The 27,110-nt window shown below is 43.8% G+C and overlaps 1 protein-coding gene across 2 annotated transcripts in view; it reads left to right on the plus strand.

The window, feature by feature from the left end:
• Window positions 1–27,110, plus strand: part of iars2 (isoleucyl-tRNA synthetase 2, mitochondrial) — a 115,483-nt gene that overhangs the window by 35,883 nt on the left and 52,490 nt on the right. For both annotated transcript variants that reach the window (XM_041180173.1, XM_041180164.1), the window contains exons 13-14: window positions 1,210–1,312; window positions 16,980–17,073. In XM_041180173.1, coding sequence (XP_041036107.1) covers window positions 1,210–1,312; window positions 16,980–17,073 — 197 coding nt within the window. The remainder of the gene's footprint in view (window positions 1–1,209; window positions 1,313–16,979; window positions 17,074–27,110) is intronic.

Raw genomic sequence — 27,110 nt, forward strand, 5'->3', positions numbered from 1 at the left:
TACCAAAACTGAAAAAAAAATGAATTCCTCACATTGAAAGGAGCTAGTTTTCTCCTTTTAAGTTAATAAACTTGAAAACAAATAAAGGTGCAGAAAAACCAAAACCAAATTAATTTTGTGGTCACTTCACCATTTTGGCTAATTAACCAACATTTCAAAGGGAGAGAAAGGGAACAAGGCCAAATGAGAAATTGAGCAGCCATTAGAGGAGGGTCACGATGGTTGTCAGTGAGTGAAATAAAGGAAGCTGTTCCAAAAGTATTGGCCCATGTCGCTGAAGTTATGTCAGTAATGATTTATTTGGCATGGAGATCCATTGCTCTTAGAAACTATTAGTTTTGGAATGATTGATTTTTGGTTGTCATGGAAACTGAATCTATTCAACCTAATTTGGTACAGGACTACACAATGCCTTGAGGTTTGCAAAATTATGCCACTTTGTGTGCAATCGGATAGTCCTAAAACTGGGGAAGGAAAAGGGCATTTTATGCAATGGAATTCGGAGGGAATGGGAGAATCCTTCATGATCAGCTGAACAACAGCCTTTTCCCTTGGGTTTGTTGTCTTTTGTTCCTGCTTTTTAGTGTGTTATTGATTTAAACTTTCAATTAATACTGCACATATTCTGTTAAGTAAAAGGTACATTTGATTTGTCTCTCATTCCACTCTATTAATGTACAGTATTGAAAACTGAAAAATTGAACAAATGATTGCTGAATTGATTAAAATATAGGGCTCGATTTTAACTTTGTTAGTGAATGAATTTTGAGTAAGTTAAATTTGCTCCTATAGTGTTGCTTCAAGGAGTTGCTGCTTGCCCTTTGTAAATACGGTTGCTATTTATCAGGAAATGACTGAGGCTTGCAGTATTTTTGGCATCCTTGTACTGAGCATTAGTGGCTTTAGTCTCCAGAGTTTAAATGCACATTGTGTTTTGCACAGAATATGAGAGAATTTATTAAATGCTCATTGCATTGCATTGTCGTTATTTCTCTTAATTGGTTTATGTTACATTCTGTCCAATCTCCTTCCCGCCCCTCCCTAGCCTGAAAAATAGGAGACCGAAGCACTTGTGCTGAAAATCAAATAAATACATAAATCCTTCTTTTAAGAATTTAATTTATTTGTCCGCTCCTGGTATTAAAGTAAACCTGTTGTTTGTCAATATGGTTGTATATTGACTAATCAGATATAACTCTTCCCATGCAGATACACAAGGGAGCACCTTATCAAACTGGTGGAAGAACATGGTAGTGACTGTTGGTGGACTCTACCTTTGGACCAACTCCTGACTAAAGAAGTTTTAAAAAAGGTTAGTATACTTTTAGGAGGTCATAGTCTCATACATGTTACAAGAGGAACTGTAAAACTTCAAACTGCTGTACAGAGTATTAAATGGAAATCCTATGCTTGCATGTAAATTACAGGAAAGCTAGTTATTAAGGAACTTGTTTGGATATAAAAGGAAATGAGCAGTAAGACATGGTACATTTGCATTAGCGTTTTTCAGTAATCTAAACATGAGTAAATTAAAACTATACTTAGTCTGTCCAACATATCTTAAAATTGCCCAAAAGTAAATGTTGGGTACAGTTTTAAAAACTAAGTTCCAAAAAGGACTTCTGCAAACAAAAACGCCCATTGGAAAATACTAAACGGTTCTGGTACAGCCACCTTTCTTTAGTATTTTTGGTTAATGTTAAATAGATAAATTATTTCATATTGTAAGCTGACAGTATAGTTCATAATACAAATTGAGGTTTTTTGTTTGGGGATGGCGGAGTTGAATTTTTGTCCCTTCTCTTTTCTCCTTACCAGCACGAACCATATCTCATGGCTGTATATCATCTTTCCAGCTTTATATTTTAAACTCATATATCTGGTAGCCTACATGAACTGTAAGCCTTGAAGTACTTCTCAGCTAAATCAACTAATTTATCTAAAGTATATGTTTTTGCTCTTTTTCTCATCGATTATATGTGGTACAAATTGACGCCAGTAAAGTAGGTATACTGCAATTTGCACAATACAGTTTACAAATACCAGAATTGGAAATAATGCAGCGACAAAACAATAAAAGCAGATTCATCCATCTTTGTTATTTACTTGGCCTTCATTTTGAAATGATCTATGCTGTTGTTCAAATGAGGAAAACCACCTATATGCTGCCCCTTCAGCATTAAAGGTCGTGGAGATATATTTTGCACCTTAGTTCATTTTCTGTTGGCATCAAATCATTTGTTGCATTTTCTACTATGACCAGTGCCAGTATCCAGTTTTAGGCTGCTGTCAGTTCCATCAAGCAATAGATACTCAGTCTGGTTGCTCCACATCATCTGTTGAGTTTATATCAAGTATCTGGAATACTGGAACATGATCTTAGACAGAAGAGATTGTGTAACAGCATTGTGATGTATTCACATCAGTGAATTTATGGAGTTTTAACAAGAGCTCAAAAGTCAGTTGAAGTAGTAATTCAACAAGCATTTCTTTTGAAAGACACCAAAACTAAGAGTTCTCTCCTAAAGGTTGGGATAGTTGGGAGGGACAAATATTAAAATCCAGAATTCAGTGGAGTCAACATGGAAGAGGAGTCTAGCAGGAGAACCGGGTGCTCCTTCTCGAGTGATTTCGCCATTCTCCTCAACATTACTTTCACTTGATTTGTCGGACTGCCCGCTCTGTTCCTGCCTTTGTGTTGTCACCAAGTCATTCACTGTCTCCCATTCCATCCCCACCCCACAAAAATCTATGTCCTTGATAGTTCCCATTTCCACATATTAAAATCCAGGAGATACAAATTAGAGCGCACTACGTATCTTCCGCTGTAAATTCAGGCTTGACTACGTTGAGCATTTCTACACTTCTCCAGGGCCAAATCCTCTTTGAGGTAAAGATTTTACAAACTACTTTGCAATTGCTGAGCATAGCGATTGAAGGGTTCACTGCTACCTTTCCAATGAGCAGGGCCTAGTGAATGATATGGTTTGAAGGTGTAAGGCCGAAGGCTGAGCTTGCTCTTGATGTCACTGGTTGTAAAGGCCTTTCAGTCCACAGGCATGGCAGGAAGGGATGGAAGGAATGTGGATGTGTCCTGTTACCTGTGCTTTACTCTTCCAGTAATCTTGTGGCTACCAATGCAGTATGTATTCCACATAGTGCTTCACTGAGGGCGATCACTTTCAGAGATACTGAAGAATCTAACCTTTAACCCATTCCATTTCTTACCCATATGTTGTTCTTAAGTGACATCATCCTCAGACAAGGGTTAAGTCTCCATCTATGCTCCAGATGATACCCAGCCCTGCTTTTCCGCTACTCCCATTAACTCCACCATCATTGGTAGACTGCCTGTCTGGCATTAAGTTTTGGGTGGGTCATTGTTTGTAGCTGCATCCAAATCATTGCAGCCTCATCGCTGACTCCACTCCCCTATACTAGCTGCTAATGGGTTGAATGAAACCTCAACATTCTGTCTGACCCACAGCTGAACTCCGTGTTCCATATCTCACTTGGTACCAAGAGTGCTTACCTTCACCTTTTGAGTATTGCTTGCCTCCACAGATATCTTACACCTTTTGCGGCAACACAGGAATACTCTCTATACCAAAGATGGCTCCAGGAAGTCCACAAGCCTCACCTCACCAGCCTGGGAGGCCATTGTGATGGTGGTGAGCGCATTGGGCAATCGCCCAAGAAACGCAATCCAGTGCAGGAAGTGGATGAATGATCTCATCCACTTCACCAGGGTAACCAACCTTCTCTTCACTCCAATCTCTCACTCTCATGGCATCATGCATTCAAAGGGTTACACTGCTCAGGGATCTCACACGATATTAGCGGGGGACACATCACCACTGATTGTCTCACGGCCACTTTAGCATCACCAGCATCTCATCTATCATGCTGCACAAAGTGTATTCTCACCCCTTACTGGGGAGGGCTCAGCACACAGTATGCTTCCCAACCTCTCCAGCTCTTCTCGTCACATTCCATCTACTTGTCTTCATCAAGCAAAGTTTGCGCACAACAAGAAGGAGCGATCTCAGACCAGAGGAGGGAGGGCCAACATAGTAGACCGACTGAATTCGAGGAGGATGCTGCCAAGTTGACAAAGGAGAACAGGGACCACTCCAGTGGGGAAGGCGAGATTGGCTTCTCCCAGCAAGCCAGCACAGATGAGCCCTCCATGAGTTCATCACATCCTGACATTCTCAGTGAGTGACATGCAATGTTGTATTCAGTCTGGTCATGAACTAAATCTATCTGCTCTCTCTTACAGGCACCAGCAGGTCCATAGACATTGAGGCCCATGATAAACCCAGCCGCTAGGCAACCTCAAATGAGGAAGCTGAGGATCCATTCGAGGAAGATCTGTCACTGCATTCACCTGCACCTTCCACCAGCTCAGAGACCTGGTTATAGAGTAGACTCATGTTCTGAGGAACACCTCATAGACACACCTCCACAGTAGTCGGAAGCAGTAACAGCTCAGGTCTCTGGCACTCAGAGAACTGCTGCAAATCAGGCACCCGCTGAGTCAGAGCCTGAAGGTGCACCTTTGGAAACAACCATGCCAAACATGCTGGAGATGCAACGATAGGTGGCAGGCAGAAGAGTTGTGAAAGGCAGTCAGCAGACTGGAGCGAAAGATGGAAGAGTCTGTCCAAGTTCTGACGTTGTGGCTCTGACACGCTAGCGCCTCAAGGTCACCAAGGTGGTGACTGCCTTGGAGACCTTGGTCCAATAAATCATGCCAGTTTTGCGCTTCATCACTATAGGCATTAGTGGGATCCATCAGTGGCTAGGTGAGAGGGGGCGGGGAGCCTTGACCTCCCTCCAGGTGCTCCTCCTCCTCAGAGAGTTGGACAGCAGCCCTCGGGCACCCACAGGGAGGAGGACCAGCAGCTGGAGACGCCAGGTGGCTTTGTGAGTGTCCAGCCGATTCCTCCCTCTGCCTGTGACCCCATCACCTCCAGAGTTACAAGCCAATGAGGGTGCAGAACTCCCAAAGCAGGTCAATTATCGTTGCATCTCCAGCATGTTTGGCATGGTTGTTTCCAAAGGTGCACCTTCAGGCTCTGACTCAGCGGGTGCCTGATCTGCAGCACTCCTCTGAGTGCCAGTTCCTGACTCTCTGGAGGGCTCCCACCAGAGCTATCAAAGACAACAGGGCATAGCAGCCAGCAAGATCCCTCCACCTCTGCTAGGGATGTCAGGGATGCACTTCGATGTTGCAATAGGGTTAGAAAAATTAAGAAGCTTTGATCTCACTCCTGGGTTCAATCATTGTAAATATCATGCGCCTTTGTTAATACATTTACTGTTTATGAGACTGGTGCATTCATTTGAAAGCATTGTGCATATGCATCTTTGTGCCCTTCATTGGGTGATCCATGCTCCCACTCAGGGTTCGTCTCCCTGTGTGAGCCTCCACATTCATGTGATATGTAGCTGACTCGTGATACTTATTCTACTCTTCTGTCATGTCAGGGAGATGTGTGAAACTCTTTACTGAAGGGTCTGCAAAATGCACGAGCAATCATACTCCTTATAAGTTAGGCTTCCTCACTAGCCCTGGAGGAGTAGTTGTAATTGTCTCCAATTAAGAAGGCAGCCTTCATTGTTAGTACCAAAGCGTAAGACCTGCATCCATGAAGCTCTCTCCAACTATGCATGTCTCTGTGTCCACAAACACCTTCCCAAAAAGATGGCCACCACTGCATCAAGGCTTTTGACGCAACGTCTGCATTCTTGTAGTGAATATCACTTCCCAGAGCACAGTGATGAAGAGTTCACTGCAGACCTTTCCAATAAACAGGGCCTAGTGAATGATGAGGTTTGAAGGTGTAAGGCCGAATGTTGCGAATGCTCTTGATGTCACTGGTTGTAAAGGCCTTTCAGTCCACAGGCATGGCAGGAAGGGATGATAGGAATGTGGATGTGTCTCATTGTCTGTGCCTTACTCCTCCTGTAATTTTGTGGTTATCAATGTGGCATGTCTTCCACATGGTGCTTCTCCAAGGGCATCATCACGTGAGAGCAAACCCTCACCACCTCCTTCAGGTTCCTGCCCATCCTGCTCTTCATCATCCGAGGCGCTCTCAGCCTCCCTGTCTCCCTCTGGCAAGGGATCCCCTCTTTGAAGCACAAGCCTGTGAAGGGCATGATTTATCCTGAGTCACTCCCAGGTGCACAACACACCACAATGATGTGGGACACCTTCTCTGCAGAGTACTGAAGGGACCCACCTGAGTGGACCAAGCATTGGAAGCGCATCTTCAGGATGCCAATGGTTTGCTCGATGATGGATTGTGTTGTCTTATGTGCCTCGTCGTATCTCTGCTCTGAATGACTTGGAGAATGATGCATGGGTATCATAAGCCATCATCTGAGCAGGTACTCCTTATCTCCAAGCAGCCAACCCTGTATCCATTGAGGCCCTTCGGCCTTGGTTCAAACTTGGACAAAAGAACTGAACTCCCAAGGTGAGGTGAGTGACTGCCCTTGACATCAAGGCCACATTTGACTGAGTGTGGCATCAAGGAGCCCTAGCAAAACTGGAGTCAAGGGGAATTGGGGGAAAAGTGCTACACTGGCTGGAGTCATACCTAGCACAAAGGAAGATGGTTGTGGTTGTTGGAGGTCAGTCATCTCAGCTCCTGGACATCACTGCAGGAGTTCCTCAGGGTAGTGTCTTCAGCTCAACATCTTCAGCTGCTTCATCAATTACCTTCTTTCCATCATAATGTCAGAAGTGGGGATGTTTGCTGATGATTGCACAATATTCAGCACCATTTGCGACAACTCAGATACTGAAGCAGTCCATGTCCAAATGCAGCAAGATCTGGACAATAGGCCTTGGGCTGACAAGTGGCAAATAACATTCGCATCACACAAGTGCCAGGCAATGATCATCTCCAACAAGAGAGAATCTAACCATCGCCTCTTGATGTTCAATGACATTACCATCACTGAATCCCCCACTATCAACATCCTGGGGGTTACCATTGACCAGAAACTGAACTGGGATTAACCGTATAAATACTGTGGCTTCAAGAGCTGGTCAGAGACTAAGATTCCTGTGACGAGTAACTCACCTCCTGTTTCCCCAAATCTTGCCCACCATCTGCAAGGCACAAGTCAGGAGTGTGATGGAATACTCTCCACTTGCTTGGATGAGTGCAGCTCCAACAACTCTCAAGAAGCTTGTCACTGTCCAGGACAAAGCAGCCTACTTGATTTGCACCACATCCACATACAGTCACTCCCTCCACCACCAATGCACAGTAGCAGCAGTGTGTACCATCTACAAGATACACTGCAGGAATTCACCAAGGCTCCTTAAACAGCACTTTCCAAACCCACGACCACTACCCATCTAGAAGGATAAGGGCAGTAGATAGATGGAGACACCACCACCTGGAAGTTCCCCTCCAAGGCACTCACCATCCTAACTTGGAAATATATCACCATTCCTTCACTGTCACTGGGTCAAAATCCTGGAACTCCCTAACAGCACTGTGGGTATACCAACACCACATGGATTGCAGCGGTTCAAGAAGGCAGCTCACCACCACCTTCTCAAGAGCAACTAGGGATGGGCAATTATTGTTGGCCCAGCCAGCAAAGTCCACATTCCTTGAATGAATAAAGAAAACATGAGAGGCACTTGTGAGTGACTCAGGAGGCATGAGTCATGGCAACTCCAAGGGAACCTGGCACAAACATGTGTGATGTGCTTGTGATGATCTCACACCAGTCGAGCAGGGAGTGGAATTCTTTCCTGTTAATGTACATCAGGGGCTGCTGACATGGAGCTCTCAATACCACACGTGTGCAATTGATTGCACCCTGTACTCGAGGGAAGCCTGAGATGTCTGCAAACCCCCGATATCTAGCAGCCTGGCTAGCTTCATAGAGTGTGAAGTTCACATAATGATGAGCCTTATTTTAAAGGGCATCTGTCAAATGTCCTTGATACATTTATGTGCCGAGGACTGTGAGATGCCACACAGCTCCCCTCTGGATGCTCTCTGTTGAAGCTCAAATGGAGAAACTGCATTGTGAAGCCAGTGACTCCTCCAGTCTCTCTTTAAAGCGCTAAAGAAGGCAATGGCTTTTGGTGGAACCTTCTCGAGGAGATCTTCCACATTTCTCTCATCTCTGACTCCACTTCAATGTCTTGAGTGCAGCAGGTTGAGCCTGCACCATGAAATGGACCCCCGAGTGCAGCCCTGGGGTCCCCCCACACTGACGTTGACCCCTCCTGTGTAGATTCTTTTCCAGTTTCTATTTGTGACTACACCATAACTTTGACTTGGCAATAGGATGGTGCTCAGATTTTACACTGACTAGCTTCAACCCTCCCTCTATGAATGTTACTGTCCCCCCCCCCAATCTTCCTGGAACCCATACGATGCACAGGTAGGCACTTTGACTTTTTTCTTTTAGCTCTCCCATTCCTTCTTGACTACTGACAACACAGTATCCCCCCCACCCCATGAATCTCTATGCAACCTGCCCCTCATGCAAGCCCTCCCCCTCCCCCACCTCCATGAGTCCTTTACCTTCTCTGCCAAACTAACACCACCTCCCCTCGTATTCCAGAATCTGTGTGTATCCCCTCAAATTCATGCAGTTCTGTTTCCATTTCACCCCCTGCAGTGTCTGCGTTCAGTCTTTAATGTTGGGCTCCAGCTTCCCCACCCTTGGTCTTCCCGCTGCCTGCCATCGTTTCCCAAACCCCAGCTTTGCACATTGTCCCGCGTGTCTTTTCCTCTTTCCGCCCCCATCATCTCCCCCATTGTTCCTGTGTCTCTTCCTCCATCCACCCCCATCACCTCCCACTCCCCTGCCAGTTGCAATGCTGGTCTCTGTCTGGTTTGCTGTCCTGCCTGAGCAGTCAGATAACATCGTCCAGGACAGTTGAGAAAGCCAGTGAGGAGCAAGCCTACATCCCCACCAGTGTAGCATCTCCCTGCCATTGGTGTGAGCCCGCAGTGGTGCTGTTGTAGGTAGGCTTTAAATGTTGCACTCACCTCAAAGTCAAGAGTGAAGTGATGACCGACAGCTGCACGCCATTAATTTCCAAACGTGTTTTAGACTGATCTAATTTCCCGCTGATGTGACACTAGATTGGGAGGGGCCACATGATTCAGGCGAGTAGCATTTTTATCAGTATTCATGGCATGGTAATGCATGCAAATGGTGCTCTCGCCATGGATCACGAAAGTGATGAGGGGAAAATTCCAAACTTGTTTTCCTGCCAGTATGTTTTTGATTTTTAGCACCTCTCTTGAATTTTCTGGCCCTGTGGGGAAAATTCCACCTGAAATCTCTGCACCTCTTACTTAGTACAAACATTTGCCAATTTCAATAATCAGACTTTTTGCATATGCTTTTCTTCCTCTATAAAGGGACTTTGTTAGTTTTTTTATGTTAAAGTGGTAATACAGACAAAAGTGATTTATGTAATTCTATGCTGAAACTTGTCATTAAGGATGATCAGGATATTATAGGGAAGACCATCTCTGACCACTTCCTTTTGCATTTATCTTTTTTTAAATAAAAAGCTCATCCCCCAAATTAGCTTTCTTATGGTTGCAGTTCCAAAACTCCCAACTACCTTGACCTACCATGTATTATAGTAACTCCACAGCTGTTGATGTGCTTGAGTATTCTTTTGCATTCACTTTTGATTCCCTTGTTCCCATCAAAATCTTTGCTATTTCCCATCTAACCTGTTCTCCTGGTGCAGTCCCATGAAGTTCAAGGAATGCAAACTCGAACATATCTAGCATTCAACTGGCTTGGCCACCATTGCCAAATCTGGCTAGGCCACTTCAAACCTACTGGGCTTTAGCTTCTACCAAAAGTACCCACTACACCAGGATCATCCTGGGAAGTAAAGATAAACTCAGCTTATTTTCTCCTATATCAGCCCCTCCTTAAGTCTCCCTCCTTCTAACAGTGCGAGGAATCTACATGGATTTATTTATTTCCACATGGATTTATTTGTTTAATTTTATTTGTCGGTGCAGTGGTGGTGTTGTCGCTTGACTGGCAATCCAGAGTCCCAGGGTAATGCTCTGGAGACCTGGGTTCAAATCCCACCACAGCAGATGTTGGAATTTGAATTCAACAAAAATATGGAATTAAAAGTCTAGCAATGGTTTCATGGCCATTGTCGATTGTTGTAAAAACCCATCTGGTTCACGACTGCCCTTTAGGGAAGCCAAGCCTTGTCGACCCTGCAAAGTCCTCCTTACTAATGTCTGAGGGCTTGTGCCAAAATTGGGAGAGCTGTCTAACCGACTAGTCAAGCAAAAGCCTGACACAGTCATGCTCACGGAATCGTGCCTTATAGATCATGTCCCAGACACCACCATCACCATCCACCAGCAGGACAGACCCAGCAGAGGTGGCAGCACAGTAGTATAGTCGGAAGGGAGTTGCCCTGGGAGTCCTCAACATCGACTCTGGCCCTCATGAATTCTCATGGCATCAGGTCAAACATGGGCAAGGAAACCTGCTGGTAACCACGTACAGCCCCCTCCCCAACCGACGAATCAGTACCCCTCTATGTTGAACTCCACTTGGAGGAAGCACTGAGGGAGGCTAGAGCATAGAATGTACTCTGGATGGGGGACTTCAATGTCTATCACCAAGAGTGGCTTGGTAGCGCCACCATTGACTGAGCTGACTGAGTATTAAAGGACATAGCTGCTAGACTGGGCCTGCGGCAGGTGGTGAGGGAACCAAAAAGAGGGAACAACATGCTTGACCTCATCCTCATCAATCTGCCTGCCTCAGATGTATCTGTCCGTGCCAGTATTGGTAGGAGTGACCACCACACAGCCCTTGTGGAGACAAAGTCCCGACTTCACAATGAGGATACCCTCCATTGTGGTATGTGGCACTACCACTGCGCTTAGATTTAGAACAGATCTAACAGCTCAAGACAGGGCATCCATGAGGCACTGTGGGCCATTAGCAGCAGCAGAATTTTACTCGACCACAATCTGAAACCTCATGTCCTGCCATATCCCCACTCTACTATTACCACCAAACCAGATGATCAACCCTGGTTCAATGAAAAGTACAGGAGGGCATGCCTGGAGCAGCACCTAAAAATGAGATGTCAACCTGGTGAAGCTACAACACAGGACTACTTGTGTGCCAAACATCATAAGCAGCAAGTAATAGACAGAGCTAAGTGATTCTACAGCTGGCGAATCAGGTCTAAGCTCTGCAGTCCTGCCACATCCAGTTGTGAATAGTGATAGACAGTTAACCAACTCATTGGTCGGGGGGGGAACTCCACAAACATCCCCATCCTCAATGATGGAGGAGCCCAGCACATCAGTGCAAAAGATAAGGCTGAAGGATTTGCTACAATCTTCAGCCAGAAGTGCCGAGTAGATGATCCAGTTCAATTCACTCCACGTGCTATCAAGAAACGGCTGAAATATTCTGGCAATAGTACTGAAGACTTGTGCTGCAGCACTTGCTATGCCCCTAACCAGTCTGTTCCAGTTTAACTACAACATTGGCACTTACCCAACTATGTGGAAAATTGCGCAGGTATGTCCTGTACTCAAAAAGCAGGACAAATCCAGCCCAGCCAATTACCACCCCATCAGTCTACTCTCGATCATTAGTAAAATGATGGAAGGGGTCATCGACAGTGCTGTCAAGCGGCACTTGCTTAGTAATAACCTGCTACCTGATACTCAGTTTGGGCTTCAAGAGGGTCACTCAGTTTCTGACCTCATTACAGCCTTGGTTCAAACATGGATAAAAGAGCTGAACTCCAGAGGTGAGGTGAGAGTGACTGCCCTTGACAGAGTGTGGTATCAAGGAGCCCAAGCAAAACTAGAGTCAGTGGGAATCAGGAGGAAAATTCTCCACTGGTTGGAGTCATACCTAGCACAAAGGAAGATGGTTGTGGTTTTTAGAGGTCAATTATCTCAGTTCCAGGACATCACTGCAGGAGTTCCTTAGGATAGTGTCCTAGGCCCAACCATCTTCAGCTACTTCATCAATGACCTTCCTTCCGTCATAAGATCAGAAGTGGGGATGTTCACTGATGATTGCACAATGTTCACCATTTGCAATTCCTCAGATACTGAAGCAGTCCATGTCCAAATTCAGCTGGACCTGGACAATATCCAAGCTTTGGCTGACAAGTGCAAGTAACATTCGCACCACACAAGTGCCAGACAATGACCATCTCCAACAAGAGGCAATCTAACCATCACCCTTTGACATTCAGTGGCATTTCCATTGCTGAATCTTCCACTGTCATCATCCTGGGGGTTACCTTTGATTAGAAACTGAACTGGACTAGACATATAAATGCTGGACTGCAAGAGCAGGTCAGAGGCTAGGAATCCTGTGGCGAATAACTCACCTCCAGACTCCCCAATGCCTGTCCACCATCAGCAAGGCACAAGTCAGGAGTGTGATGGAATACTCTCCACTTGTCTGGATGAGTACAGTTCCCACAACACTCAAGAAGCTTGACACCATCCAGGACAAAGCAGCCTGCTTGATTTGTACCCCTTCCACAAACATTCACCTCCTCTCCCACCGATGCACAGTGGCAGCAGTGTGTACCATCTACAAGATGCACTGCAAAAACTCACCAAGGCTCCTTAGGCAGCACCATCCAAACCCATGACTGCTACCATCCAGAAGGACAACGGCAGCAGACACATGGGAACACCACCACCTGGAAGTTCCCCTCCAAGCCACTCACAACCCTGACTTGGAAATATATTGTCGTTTCTTCTCTGTCGCTGGGTCAAAATCCTGGAACCCCCTCCCTAACAGCACTTTGGGTGTTCCTACACCACATGGACTGCAGTGGTTCAAGAAGGCAGCTCATCACGACCTTCTCAAGGGCAATTAGGGATAGGCAATAAATGCTGGCCTAGCCATTGATGCCCACATCCTGCAAATGAATGAAAAAAAAAACCAAGATGGAGTTGATCTGTTCAGCTGCCTCTTATATTTTCCCTGGCTGACCAAGCAAAGTTTTGCTACCCCCACCCCCCCAGCACACCCTCAGAATCCCACTCTCCTACCCTTTTTTCCTTTTGTATATCTCCCCCAAACCCACCATGATTTCTCCGAATGTATCCATCAGACCCACTTCCTAGTCTACCAACCTCACTCTGTTGATCCTGTATCCTACCTCAAGCACTACTGGCCTATCACCACAGTCCTCACTGACATATGTTAGCTTCCAGCTCTCCAATATCTCAAATTTAAAATTCTCGTCCCTCTGTTTGAAGTCTTTCATGGCCTCGCCCCACCCTATCTCCTGAACCCCCTCCAGTTATAAAGCACACTCCCTCCAACTGCATGCTTTTCTAACTCTGGCTTCTTATTCACCATTAGCTGCTCAGGCTCCATGCTTTTGAAGTCCCTCTATTCTCTTTTCTCTCTTTCTCTCTCCTCCTTTAAGAGATGCTCTAATTTTTTTCTTTCTTTGGACTTGAGTGCCACTGGCATTTTGTTGCTTATCTCTAATTGCCCTTGAAAAGATGGTGCTGCCTGCTTGAATTGCTGCAGCTTACCTGGTGTAGGCAAGCCCACGGTGCTGTTAGGAAGAGTGTTCCAGGATTTTGGCGGGCGGCAATGAAGAAACAGCAATGTAGTTCTGAGTCCGGATAGTCGTGGGCTTGGAGGGGAACTTATATGTGATGGTGTTCTCATGTGTCCGCTGTCCTTGTCCTTCTACATGGTTAAGGGTCGCAGGTTTGGAAGCTGCTGTCGAAAAAGAATTGGCAGATTGCTGCAGTGCATCTTATATATGGTGCACTTATATCTGGTGCATATTGCTGCCACTGTGTATCAGTGCTTTTACCAAGTTTTTGGTCAAATAACCTAATAGCTTGTTTGTTTTCATGTCCATGTCTTTACACTGGTGGAAAATAAATAAAAGTTGTTCTTAAGTCAATTCAGTTGCTTCACTTTTCCTTTTTGAAAATCTTAAACTTGTTGAACAGAGGTTTTAGCTTGGGCACTGGCTTTGGATGATGACCCAATGAACAGTAAATTGGTACAGTGTCTCAAATCCGGCTATCTGTAAACCGGCAATGTCGTAAAGCCATATATTTAAGCTGCCATGCATGAATTTTAATTATTATTAGATGATTAAAATAACTTAATGGCTTGTTGGGTTACGTGCTGCATTTGCGCAATGGCATGGTGACAAGTTATCAGCTTTGCGTGTCAGTCTTTTTCCTAACTCTGGCCTGAGCGACCCATGACCCGGCCTGAATCGCCCAACCCATAATGCAGCACAGATTTGGTCCCAACATTGTCCGGTTTTGATACATTGTACATGTATCACCAACAAAGATTTTGCGTTTTGTAGTGACTCCATTCCAAAGCTGCAGTCGTGCAAAAACCTCATTAGTGAAATGCGACATGGAACCCATGCAACAGTCACCAATAATCAAGTGATTTCTCACATTCACCCTACTTATGTCAATTAACTCGTTCATGATGGGAAGTCCATTTTAGTGTAAAGAAACAAAGTGATCAGTATTTTTGCTGACCCAGAATCACATCGTTACTTCCTCTAAGTTTTGCCCGTGATGGATTTTGCAGATCTTGTAAAGATTAATAGAAAATTCAAAATCATATTTGACACTCTTGTAAGAAGTTGCTGGGATAATTATGTTTGAAATCAGCTGGTAGAATGGACAGAGATACAAATTTTGAAAGGAAATTGGTAGTATTATGTGACAAATGAAAAATATCACAAGGGGTTATTTGGTACTTGATAAATGCTATTTTGCACAAAATGGAAGTTTTATTTTGTCTGAGTAACTAATCCTATTGTTAAATGTTAGATAAAACCAGCATGCAAGTCCATGGATTCCCCTACTCACAACATTATAGGAATGAATAATGTTCCTTGTGATTTTACCCAAGCTTTACTGCCTTTTAGAAAGTGTACTTTTTATTTCCCTCCTTCTAAACTGATCTCTTATTTCTACATTTTTGTGCACATAAAATGGTTCCTGCAAATAGTTTTGTGTGCATTTGTGTCTTGTATCAATGATCCTGCAGGTTGCTTAAGTTTCAAAATGATCTCTCATTTTGATACAATTTTTTGTTGGCTTTTATTTAAATGGCAACAATATTGTTTATCCACTGCTTAGGCAGCACTTAATTAAGTTTTGTTGTGATAGGAATTAATGCAAATGTCAGTTATTTTAATTCTTTTCAATTAACCAAAGGAAGAATTATTTCATTTCAAAAACAACATTTGGGTAAAGAGAAATACGAAGCTAAAATAATTTTGAGAGTCTGCTTTTATGTTATTACTGAAATGCTTCTTAATTAGCTCTTGTCTACTTTGCAATGTACCTTTGTACTGGGAGTGCCACACTGAAGCTGTAAAAAAAAAAAAAATGCCTGGCCCAAATTAAACTTGTATGGACTTGATTGAAAAAGTTGCTCTGGACCATATTTATTTTTCTTTGGGGATGGGAGCAGTAAAATACAATTTATCACCTACTCAAAATGGCGGACATAATTTGCTGTGGTTAATATTGTACAATCTACTTTTGTTATTCGGAATGACAATACCCAGAACTGTATTTATTTAATTGGAATGTAAGTTGTGCAGTCTGAGCATAGGGAGTCTTCCCAGTTTCCCAGAGTGCATCAGTATTGTTCATTTAGCTGAACTGCTGCAATACTTTTCTTTAGCTTCTAGCAAATTTTGTTGAGCTTTTCAAAATTATTTGAAGAAAAGGATGTGAGTGCACTAGAGAGTGTACAAAAAACATTTATGAGGATGTTGCCACCAATTAAGAATTTGAGCTATGAGGAGGGTAAGAGGAGATTTAATTAAAGTGTATAAAATTATGAGGGCCTTAGATAGAGTGGATAGGAAGGACTTATTTCTGTTAGCAAAAAGATAGCAGGATTAGAGCGGAGTTGAGTATAGACTGGTGGAGGTGTGGAACTCATTGCCTGAAAGGCTGGTAGAGGCAGAAAAACTCATCACATTTTTAAAAAAAAACTTGAGGTATGAAAACTTACAAGACTATGGACTAAGAACTGGAATGTGGGATTAGGCTGAATAGCTCTTTCTTGGCTGGCATGAACATGATGGGCTTCTCCTTTTCCTTAAATCGTTCCAAGTTTCTGTGTTTTTAAATGTGATAACACGAAGTAAGGTTTTGCAGGCAGGCAGCGAACAGGTGAGAGATTTTTCAATATTGATTTTTTTTAAAAACGTGCCAGATCTGACCATGAAATTTAGGACTTGCTTTTCTTTTGTATCAGTCCATCCTCTGGTATCGCTGCCCTAATTCTTGAAGATGGATTTCAACAGCCCTAATGCAGAGGGTTTTTTTTTTGCCCCTTGCATTTCATCAGTTTTAGTTTTGTGGGTTTCTGCTGTTCTTGCTGACCTGTTTAAGCAGGTCTTTTCTTTGTCAAATTTGCTAACTAGAGGGAAATTTCCTCTCATATAAGCTGAGCAGTTCCATAATAATCTATATTTCCAGGCATGGATTTTTGCAAATCTCTCCAGCTGTTTGAGTATTTTCTATTAAATGTAATGCTAAAGCTGTCTTTAAAGTCTGGTGTACGGAATGATATGTTGCCAATTGTGGTATTTGATGCTTTGTCGATGTATCACAACACTAGATCAAAATTACAGCTCAGGTAATTCTATTATTGGCATCACTGAAATGGTAAGTTTTATTTGAGGCTAAAAATATATTTTTTTTAACAGAGTAAACTGTAACAGTATTTTTTTTACATTTACATTGTGGGCCTGTTTTCCCATCAATAACAAACAAGTCCAAATGGTACTTGTATTTGCAAGTGCGAGACAGATTGGTAAGTCAACTATGATAGACTTAATAAATTATAGTGTGTGATAAATATTTTACTTTTTTATAGGCAAAATTTAATTACAATCATATTTTCTGTTTCTGTAGAGTGGAGGTTCTGATGTGTCTAATTATGTCAAGGGAGAGGACATCTTGGATATTTGGTTTGACAGTGGCATTTCATGGGCATATGTATTGGAAGGTGAGAAGTTAAATATTTATGATGGTTACACATTTGTAAGGAACCGTTTATTGCAATGCATAAGATTATTGACCTCAAGCTAAAATTGGTTCTAAACTAAGCTAAAAACACAATAAGCTGTTACTTCTGGTGGAGTGGCAATTGAGTTGGATTGCCACTCTGCTTGTAGTTACTTAATTGGAAATCCTGCAGCTTCTATCTCACCAGACCTTCTGACTCAAGCCATGTAAGATCTGTGTAGCATAGTAGATTTCCATGGTTTTCTGTCCAGGGCTGCAGCATCGGAGGGAAGGAGGACCTCCTTTTTACGGCACAAGTTGCTGTAAAGCAGCTAAATTTAAAGGTCCGGCCACTGAGAAGCTAGGGCAATGGTAAGTTTGTAAGGTAAGTGGGCAGGATTGGAGGTGGTAGGATGGGCCGGACGGTGTTTGGGTGGCTAGTTGGGGGTGGGGGGGGGGAAGGTCAGGATGTGAGGGGAGGGCAGTCAGAGGATGGGGGTGTAGTTGGAGGGTCCCGTAGACAGCCAGGGGTGGGATGGGTGGGGAGAGCAGTCAGAGTTGGGGGCGTCCTTTGTGGGGTTCCCTTGGGGGTCCCATGGGAGGTTGGGTGATGGGGATGTATTGGGGGTCCGGTGTGTGTTCGGAGGGTGGGGGGGTGGAGAGAATGGATTGGGGTGTAGCTGAGTAGTAGGGGTGGTTAAGAGGGGGTATTCTGTAGGGGAATGTAAGGGTGCCTGTGGGGTCGGTGAGGGAGTTCCTTGGGGATTGAGGGAGTCCCATGGTGAGTGTCAGGGTGGTTCATTGCTATAGTTACCCAGAAGCCAGAAGTGGTTTTAATTCTTCTAGCTTTTTTCTGGGTAACTATTGCTGTTACTCAGTCGGAACCATCTGAAGTTTGCAATTTAAATCACATTATTGGATAGCTCCCAGTGCAGGGCAATTGCCCGTCCTTACCTGGGAATTTACATGGGAGGTTCCCCAGTGCATCTTTGAGGCACCCCCCAAATACACTCCCCTGGAGCTCAGAAGTTATGGGCCAATAAATATGCTATAAACTGAACATCAATGACCAAGTCAGAGGACAGTTTTCAACTAGTTGGTTTTATTTTCTTCTCCAATAATGAGTACCCAAGAACTTGCAAAAATGTATTTTACTGCGCTGTTCCTTGAACAATAATTACCTCGCCCGCTGTGTTTTCAATATGTGAATGGTAGAAACAGTTTCAAGTCCTTAAATCATCTCAAAATTCATAATGATACTACGGGCAGAATTTTTCCGTCGGCGAGCAGGGGGTGGGGCCCGCTCGCCGATGCGAAAATGATGTGGGGTGATGCCAGGGGGGGAACCCTGACGTCATCCCGCCCCATTTAAATATTCAGGAAGGCGGGGGCACAGCGCGATCAGCTGTCCGCCCGCCGACCTGTCAATGGCCAATTGAGGCCATTGACAGGATCATTAAGCCAATTAAAGGCCCTGCCCGTCTAACCTTAAGGCTGGTGGGCACTCCAGGAGCCCCAGCGGGCTTCTGAAAAAATATGAAACCTCATCCACTGGCGGGATGAGGTTTCGTGTCTGTTTTAAAAAAGTTTAATAAATTTTGGTGATATTTATTAACATGTCCCATCTCGTGACATTGTCAATGAGGGGGACATGTTAATTTTTTTATTATTCTATTTTTGAAGTTTAAAATACTGTCAGTGATCTCCCTGAGACAGCACTTAGTCTCAGGGAGATGGGAGATGTGCGCTCTTTCGTGCGCACGCGTGAAAAAGCGCACTTTGACAGTTGAGGAATCCCTCTTCCCCCCCCCCCCCCCAGCACAGGAAGCACATAGCGCTTCCCATCAGGCAGCCCACTGAGCGGGCCTTAATTGGCCTGCCCACTTAAAATGGCACCGGGGCCTGTTTTGGTGGCGGTAATCGGCTGCCCGCCCACCGCTGAGCCAGTGGGGCCCACCCACCCATCAAGGGCAAAATTCTGCCCTATGTTTTTAAAAAATTTATTCATGGCATCTGGGCGTCGCTGGCTAGGCCAGCCTTTATTGTCCACCCTCAAGTGCCTCTGAGAAGGTGATGGTGAGCAACCTTCTTGAACTGCTGCAATCCATGTGGTGTAGGTACACCCACAGTGCTGTTAGGGAGGGAGTTCCAGGATTTTGACCTAGCGACAGTGAAGGAATGGTGATATAGTTCCAAGTCAGGATGGTGAATGGTCTGGAGGGGAACTTGCAGATGGTAATAAAAAGAGAAAATGCTGGAAAAATTCAGCAGATGGTGTTGTTCTCATAAGTCTGCTGCCCTTGTCCTTCTAGATGGTAGCACTCGTGGGTTTGGAGGTGCTGTCTAAGGAGCCTTGGTGAGCTCCTGCAGTGCATCGTGTAGCTGGTGTACACTGCTGCCACTGTGCATCAGTTGTGGAGGGAATGAATGTTTATGGAAGGGGTGCCAGACAAGTGGGCTGCTTTGTCCTGGATGGTGTCAAGCTTCCTGAGTGTTGTTGGAGTTGCACTCTTCCAGGTAAGTGGAAAGTATTCCAGCACACTCTTGACTTGTGCTTTATAGATGGTGGGCAGGCTTTGGCAAGTCAGAGGTGAGTTACTCGCTGCAAGATTCCTAGCCTCTGACCTGCTCTTGTAGTCACAGTAATTATATGGCTAGTCCAGTTCAGTTTCTGGTCAATGGTAGTTCCCAGGATGCTGATAGTGGGGAATTCAGTGCTGATCATGCCATTGAATGTCAAGGGTGATGGTTAGATTCTCTCTTGTTGGAGATGTTCATTGCCTGTCACTTGTGTGGCTCGAATGTTACTTGCCATTTGCCAACCCAAACCTGCATATTGCCCATGTCTTGCTGCATTTGGACATGGACTGCTTCAGTATCTGAGGAGTTGCTAATGGTGCTGAATATTGTGCCATCATCAGTGAACATCCCCACTTCTGACTTTATGATGGAAGGAAGGTCATTGATGAAACAGCTGAAGATTCTTGAGCCTAAGACACTACCCTAAGGAACTCCTGCAGTTATTTCCTGGAGCTCAGATGACTGACTTCCAACAAACACAACCATATTCCTTTGTGCTAAGTATGACACCAATCACTAGAGAGTTTTCCCTCTCATCTCCATTGACTCCAGTTTTACTAGGGTTCCTTGATGCCACACTTGGTCAAAATGCTGCCTTGATGTCAAGGACAGTCACTCTCGTCTCACCTCTGGAGTTCAGCTCAAGGCTGGAATGAGGTCAGGAGCTGAGAGACTCTGGTGGAACCCAAACTTCAGTAGGATTGCCGAAATATTGTCAGGCCCCATAGCCTTTGCACTATTCAGTGCCTTCAGCCGTTTCTTGATATCATATGAAGTGAATCAAATTGGCTGCAGACTGGCATCTGTGATGCTGGAGACTTCCGGAGGAGGCCAAGATGGATCATCCACTTGGCCTTCTGGCTGAAGATTGTTGCAAATGCTTCAGCCTTGTCTTTCACAGTGATGTGTATGGGGGATGCCCCCATTAGTTACGATAGGGATATTTGTGGAGCCGCCTCCTCCAGTGAGTTGTTTAATTTTCCACCACCATTCACGACTGAATGTGACACGACTGCAGATCTTAGATTTGATCCATTAGTTCTGGAATTGCTTAGCTCTGTCTGTCGCCTGCTGCTTATGCTGTTTGGCACACAAGTAGTCCTATGTTGTAAGTTCACCAGGTTGACACCTCATTTTTAGGTATGCCTGGTGCTGCTCCTGGCATGCCCGCCTGTACTCTTCATTATACTATGTAAATTAATGATAAACTTGTACAAGTACTAAAAATTTAAATGCAAAGTAGCCTGTCTTTATGAGGTTAATTATCAAATTCCTAGAAAAAAGTGCTTTGATCAGGGACATATTTATGTATACATTTACTTTCATTATGATAAAAAAGGGGTAGCCTGGTACCATGACCTTGAAACATCTTTCCCTTACAATTCGACTAAACCTAGCTAATCACTGGAATCAATTGTGAAAGTCAGTGAAATGAAGATTCAAGTCTCAGCCCTGAGACTGATCCTTGCCCAGTGTGTGAAAGGTGTGGCCCACTTAGTTGTTGATTGCTTTTCAGACAAAGTAAAATGCCCAAGTGCAACAAAATAGCTTGCCTGTTAGAAATAGGGGGTTTCTAGCCTACAGCATGATCATTGAGCCTTTGATCTATTTCCTTCTTTGCTGTTTTTAAATTGGTGATTTTCGATATTTGCTTTCACGGACCTTATTAGATTAAAACTTTATTTGTATTTCAGGTTTAGCCAGTCACATTTTACAGAAGATTAATTATACCCAGTCATATTCCGGCCAAATATTAATCTGAGAAACAGTTACCATGCAAATTCCTCAGCCATTTCTGCCATATAACCTCTGAAATAAAAAAAAACTCGAATCCTTCAGGGCATTCATGATAATACCTCTTAAATGAGCTCCAATAACTTGTTTCCTTCCTCTCCATCTCTCTCCTAACCCCATCCTTCCACAAACAGGACAAGCAAGCTCTGAATCTCATGGACTCTTAAGTACAACATAGCTCCCACACTTTGTCCAGCCATCTGATTTCTGATGAACAGAGGCTCAATGCAAGAACTATGCTATTAATGGTAGTAATAGATGATTGTGTACCTCTGTAAAGACTATAATTTTCGGAGTTATGACACAGCAGTCCTTCTTTTCCATTGGAATTGTAGTTCAATGGCCTATCCCCAGGAGTGGGGGCATGGAGGCCAGACTCTCTCGGCTTCCCTGTACTGACTTCTCTTGCTTCCTTTATAAATGATTCTTTACTTTCTGCCATCTGATAACAGAAGTAGCCACGTAATGAAAGTGTTGAACTTCAACACTTCGATGTAGTCATTAGTCTCACCTAATACATCTTTCTCCAGTTGGGAGATTTTTGTTGAGTATCCTGGTTTGCGCATGTAATGACCTCACAAGTGGAAGAAAATGTTGTTATACAACAAGAGATTTTCTGAAGCACTCTAAAGCTCTTGCAAGTTTCTTGTGACATGTTCTAATTCATAGATGCAGAGTTATCAGCATTGGTATAACCCAGCTTGTACCATTTTGGTTGCATATCACTTGTCCAGTTTTCGTATTGGAACTATTGGCCTGTATCCAACATTGTAGAAATATCCTATCTTCAGTAAGGAGGAGTATGCTTTGTCGGAATGTGAATAGAAAGAAAAAACAATTTCCCAGTATTACTTCATTCTTCATCAGTTTTTTAAAAAAATGATTATATCACCTGACAAGCCCCCAAGGGTGACTCTATATCTTAGGGAATTCTGACAGCAGCAGGAAGTCTACTTTAACCTAGTGGACCGATCCACGGTTTTGACACTCCCAGGACTCCGACTCATTTCTGTCTCCCTCAGTATTATCCAACCATAACCAAAGTTGAAGGACCAGGGACAGTTATTATAATTGATTGGATGGATTGAATAGTTTCCTTGCTAACTGGACCTTTATTCACACTGTACATTAAATGCTAATTTTCCAACTGTAGATTAGTTATGGTAAATAATGCAGAGGAAGAATTCAGAAAGACTAAATGGGTGAGACACCTGATTGTATTCTCAAATTGCTTTGCAAATGAAAAGAATATTATCCCAAGATCCACAGTCAAGTTTATTTGTAAGCAAATGACCCAGATTATTACTGTGACCACAATACGTTGTATTGCAATAGCAGACCCCTATTTAGCAGGTGAGTAATAGTTGAGAAGAGTAGGAGCAATATTACCTAAATAATTTACCATAGGTGCTCTCAATGCAGCAGCAAGAACAGAAACCCAACGCTATCTGCTCTGTAGACATGTCTGCTGAGGATTGCCTGGATTTGTGACAGAGCTCCAAATCATGACCCTTGAATTCTCAGCAAGCAGAACTTTAGTGATAAGTTGCTGTTACTCTTAGACTTTATAAAGCACCAGCAATACGTGAAAGTTATTCTGGGCATCACATTCTTATGCCATGGATGCAATGCACAAACAGTTACTACCTTTTGTTCAGAAAATTGTCTTTGGAGTCTAACTAGATTTTAACCTGGATATGGCGGGAATTAAAAAAAAAGAAATGGCCTGCAATCTTTGTACCTCCTACACTCCCAGGGTTACATTCTTCACGACTGGTGGATAGATACTTTTGCATGTGACAGCATCTGTCATTCATAGTGATTGTGATACCACGTTGTGTAATCTGTGGTTGAGAAAGACGATAAAAATAATGATCCCCTTCTACTTCAGGACTTTTCCCAAAATTCAGAAGAAAGATTTTTTGCACAGGAATGTTTTGTGTATGTGCAAATATGCAGAATATTTAGCCATGCTGTACAAACAGTGCTGCTTTCACTGACAACAGAGAGGCTATCTTCATAGGAGGAAAAGGAGTTCTATTCTTGCTGCTTTGTAGTTTAGCCCTTTTGAGGATTATTCAGGTGAAGCATCTGATAGACTGGGTGGACCGTAGAACTCAAACATGTATTTTTGTTTCAGGATTTGAGAGTTCCACTGAAAATAATTAATCCAGTCCCAGTTCAAAGCTACTGCCTTATATCGGCACTCAAAGTATTCATCTAGGTACTCTGATTGTAGTATCCTTACCGCTGGTATGTTTTAAAAGCAAGCCAGTATGCAGTAGTTGTCCTTGGAACTGTGCAAGCCTTTCTCTGTATTTCTTGGAAATCTAATCTGGCTTGAACAAGTGTATTTTCTGTTGAAATTGCAGGGAGGCAGTAGTGATTCAGATATCCTAGACTCTCACTTGAGTCTGCAGTGAACACAATATTGGTAGCATTTTTCCTGTATTCGTTGCGAATATGTAGTTCATGGTTCGTGTGTTATAATTTTTTAATTTTAGGAATTAAAGTTTGTCTGTAATTTAAAAAAAAGGGGGAAAATGTATTAAAGCAAGCTTGGACTCTATTACACTTAAAAGGTTGGGGCCATGTTACCTTAAGAGGTTAACAGTTAGAAAGGTAAGGTAATTAAAATGCTAGTCTTTAGAGATTGCCAGAATATCTAAAGAAATGACAGTTCAAAAGGTGACGCATGTTTGTTTGTGAATGAGGAATAATTAACTTAAAAATCGGGTTAAGGACTGCTCAGAACAGGCTATATCGTCATGGAGATGGGTCGAGCTTAGGAAGGCTCTCTGGTTTCAATTTAACTGGGTGTTTTCTGAGAGAGGTTTAGCTGCAGTTTGGACCTCGTATGGTTTGCTGCTCATTAAGCCAAGTTAGCCAAAATAAATGACAGTTAGACCTGCACTGTAATCAGAGTAAACCACTAGCTTAATAATTGATCATGTGGATGACAGGTTCAATCTTGAGGAACAGAGAAGCTGGAGTATTGCCTAGTTTGAAGCTATTAGGGGAATCTACGTTAGGCCTCACAGTGTCTTACTGCAAAAGAAAATAGCCAGCAGAATAGCTTGGAAGTATTGGAAAAATAACCAGAACAATGGACTGAGGCCTGTACAGTCAAGAGAGGGTAAATGAAAGTTTTACCTCAATAGCTGGAGCTAATGAAAATTCTTCAGAAGACCGTGGCGTACTTATGGGGTGTCCTCTACTGAAGTAAATAACTTTAAGCTTGATATGGCTTACAAGAGAATTCTTGGGGAAGTAGGAAGTAAACCTGAATGCATAACATATATAGTTATATACCATACTGTTAAGTTAATAGTGCTTATTTTATTTGAACCTTTTAGATACAATAGTTTGTTTTATTTAAAAAAAAATGAAATCTTGTGGTGCGATTAATGATTAAACTGAAAATACCCTGATGAAGATCAACTTTCATTATGTGGTTAGTTCTGTTATCAGATGACAGGAAGCATGGGATCATTTATAAGGGGGAGCAAGAGAAGTCGGCACAGGGAAGCTCTGTGGGTTTGAATCCCCACACCCCCATTCCTGGGAATAGGCCATTGAACGAGCAATTTGGATTTCTTTTTAAAAAGTTAACAATTCCTAACCAGATAGTAACGACTTGTAATCAGAGTAACTTTGTGTTCTTTGTCTGGGCCAAACTTCTGCCCTTTGCGCAAACATCAAAATAAGTCAACCATGCATTGCCACTGCGTGAAGGGTATATGGATTAAGATTGCTAATGCATTCCTGTATGAGCTAAGAAAAAGCACTTCCTATGCACTTACCACCCACATTGAGACCGACTACCAACGAATACTCAAGACAGGTATTGCACCCCTTCATCAATTCTTCATCAGCATATGATACTGTGCGGTGACATGGTCTTCTGTTGAAAGCTAACAGCCTTTTCCAGTACAGGGCTACAGTGTGTGTTCTTTCTTCAAAGCTTGGCAATTGAAAATATAGGATTTCATTCAGAACTCCACAAGAAATGTTAGATTTCCCCGAGGCTTTGTTTTTAGCTCCAAACCTCTTCAACATCTATGTGAGTGATTTGCTTCCCACCATCTCTAGGAAGTTTGCCTATGCAGATGATCTGGCTCTTGGCTACCCAGGTAACCAATCTTGAAGATCTTAGCAGCACCTTGTCCCAGGAAGACCACAGTCACTACTTTCCACCTCAGCAAGCGACTGGCCAATAGCCAGGTCTCCTTTTGTGGCAGATCGGTCAGGAGCGAACCATATCCCAAGTGCCTTGGAATCACCCTGGATTGCAGTCTTGCATACCGCAAACACCTAAAAAGAGTCTCAGGAAAGACCAAGGGTGGAATTTTCCATTCCAGAGGCTAAGTGCCGTGACAAGCGGGTTTCACGGCACATTTCCCATTGGGCGGTGTGGCAAGAAATCACACCCGACTTCATCCTTGGAAACTCATTAATAATGCATCGACAAGTAGCTCTCCAAGTCACATGGCAGGATGGACACTGATCCCTCTGCCCTGCCGCTACTTAAAGGGGGTGAAGGTCCAGGCACCATATTTAAACGTCACCGGAACACACATTACCTTCAGCAGGCCAGCTGTGTGCAGGAAACCTTTTGTTATGGCTCCACTGAAGAAAAAAGCTACTCCTAAGCTCAGCAATGACTCCACTGAGGCCCTCAACCATGGAGTCCACCAGCACTGCAATGCTCTCTACCCAAGGGATGGCTCCAGGAAGCCCACCAACCTCACCTCGCCGACCTCTGAGGCGGTTGCAAGGGAGGTCAGCTCATCGGGCACCTGCCCGAGAAATGCCATCCAGTGCAGGAAGAGGATGAATGATCTGATCTGCTCTGCCAGGGTAAGTTAACCTTTACCTTTCCCCAGGAGTGTCTTCTCCTCAGGGAGTCAAGCAGGGGCACACAGGGAGGAGGACCAGCTTCTGGAGACTCCGGGGCCACCCAGCCAGATGACTCCGAGGGTGTCCAGCCAAACCCAATCCTGTCTGCCTGTGACACCATCGCCTCCAGCTGTACAGGCTGAGGAAGGTGTATCTGCCCCACAGCAGGAAACCGAATGCCGGATGGAGCCCTCCAGCTCTCGGTCCTCTAGAGGATGCCCACCAAAGACAACAGGGCATAGCAGTGAGCAGGCTGGCTCCACCTCTGCTGGGGATGTAACAAGTTGTAGAAAAATTACAAAACTTTGACCTAATTTCTGGGTCACGGGTATTTAATCACTGTATATATCATGCATCTTTGTAAATACGTTTGCTGTTCATGAGAATGGTCCCGCCATTTGAAAGCGTATTGCATATGCATCTATGTAACCTCTTATTGCAAGGGTGAGCAACGTTCCCACTCTGTGATCGCCTCCCTTTGGGAGCCTCACATTCGTGTGATGTGTCGTTGAGTCATGGTAGTTACTCAACCCTTGTGTTACATCAGGGAGATGTGTTAAACTCTTTACTAGAAATGTTTGCAAAATGCGTTAGTAACCTGTACTCCTTACAAGACAACATGGAATTAGGTGTGTTCAACAGCTTTGGAGAGTTAGCTGGAATTGTTTCTCAAAACGAGATGGCTGTCATCACTGGTGCCAAAGCATAAGACCTGCAGCCATGACAGTCTCTCCAACCATGCTTGCATCTCAGTGTCCACTAAAG

This window comes from Carcharodon carcharias, chromosome 2 (assembly GCF_017639515.1).
Source record: "Carcharodon carcharias isolate sCarCar2 chromosome 2, sCarCar2.pri, whole genome shotgun sequence".
NCBI lineage: Eukaryota > Metazoa > Chordata > Chondrichthyes > Lamniformes > Lamnidae > Carcharodon > Carcharodon carcharias.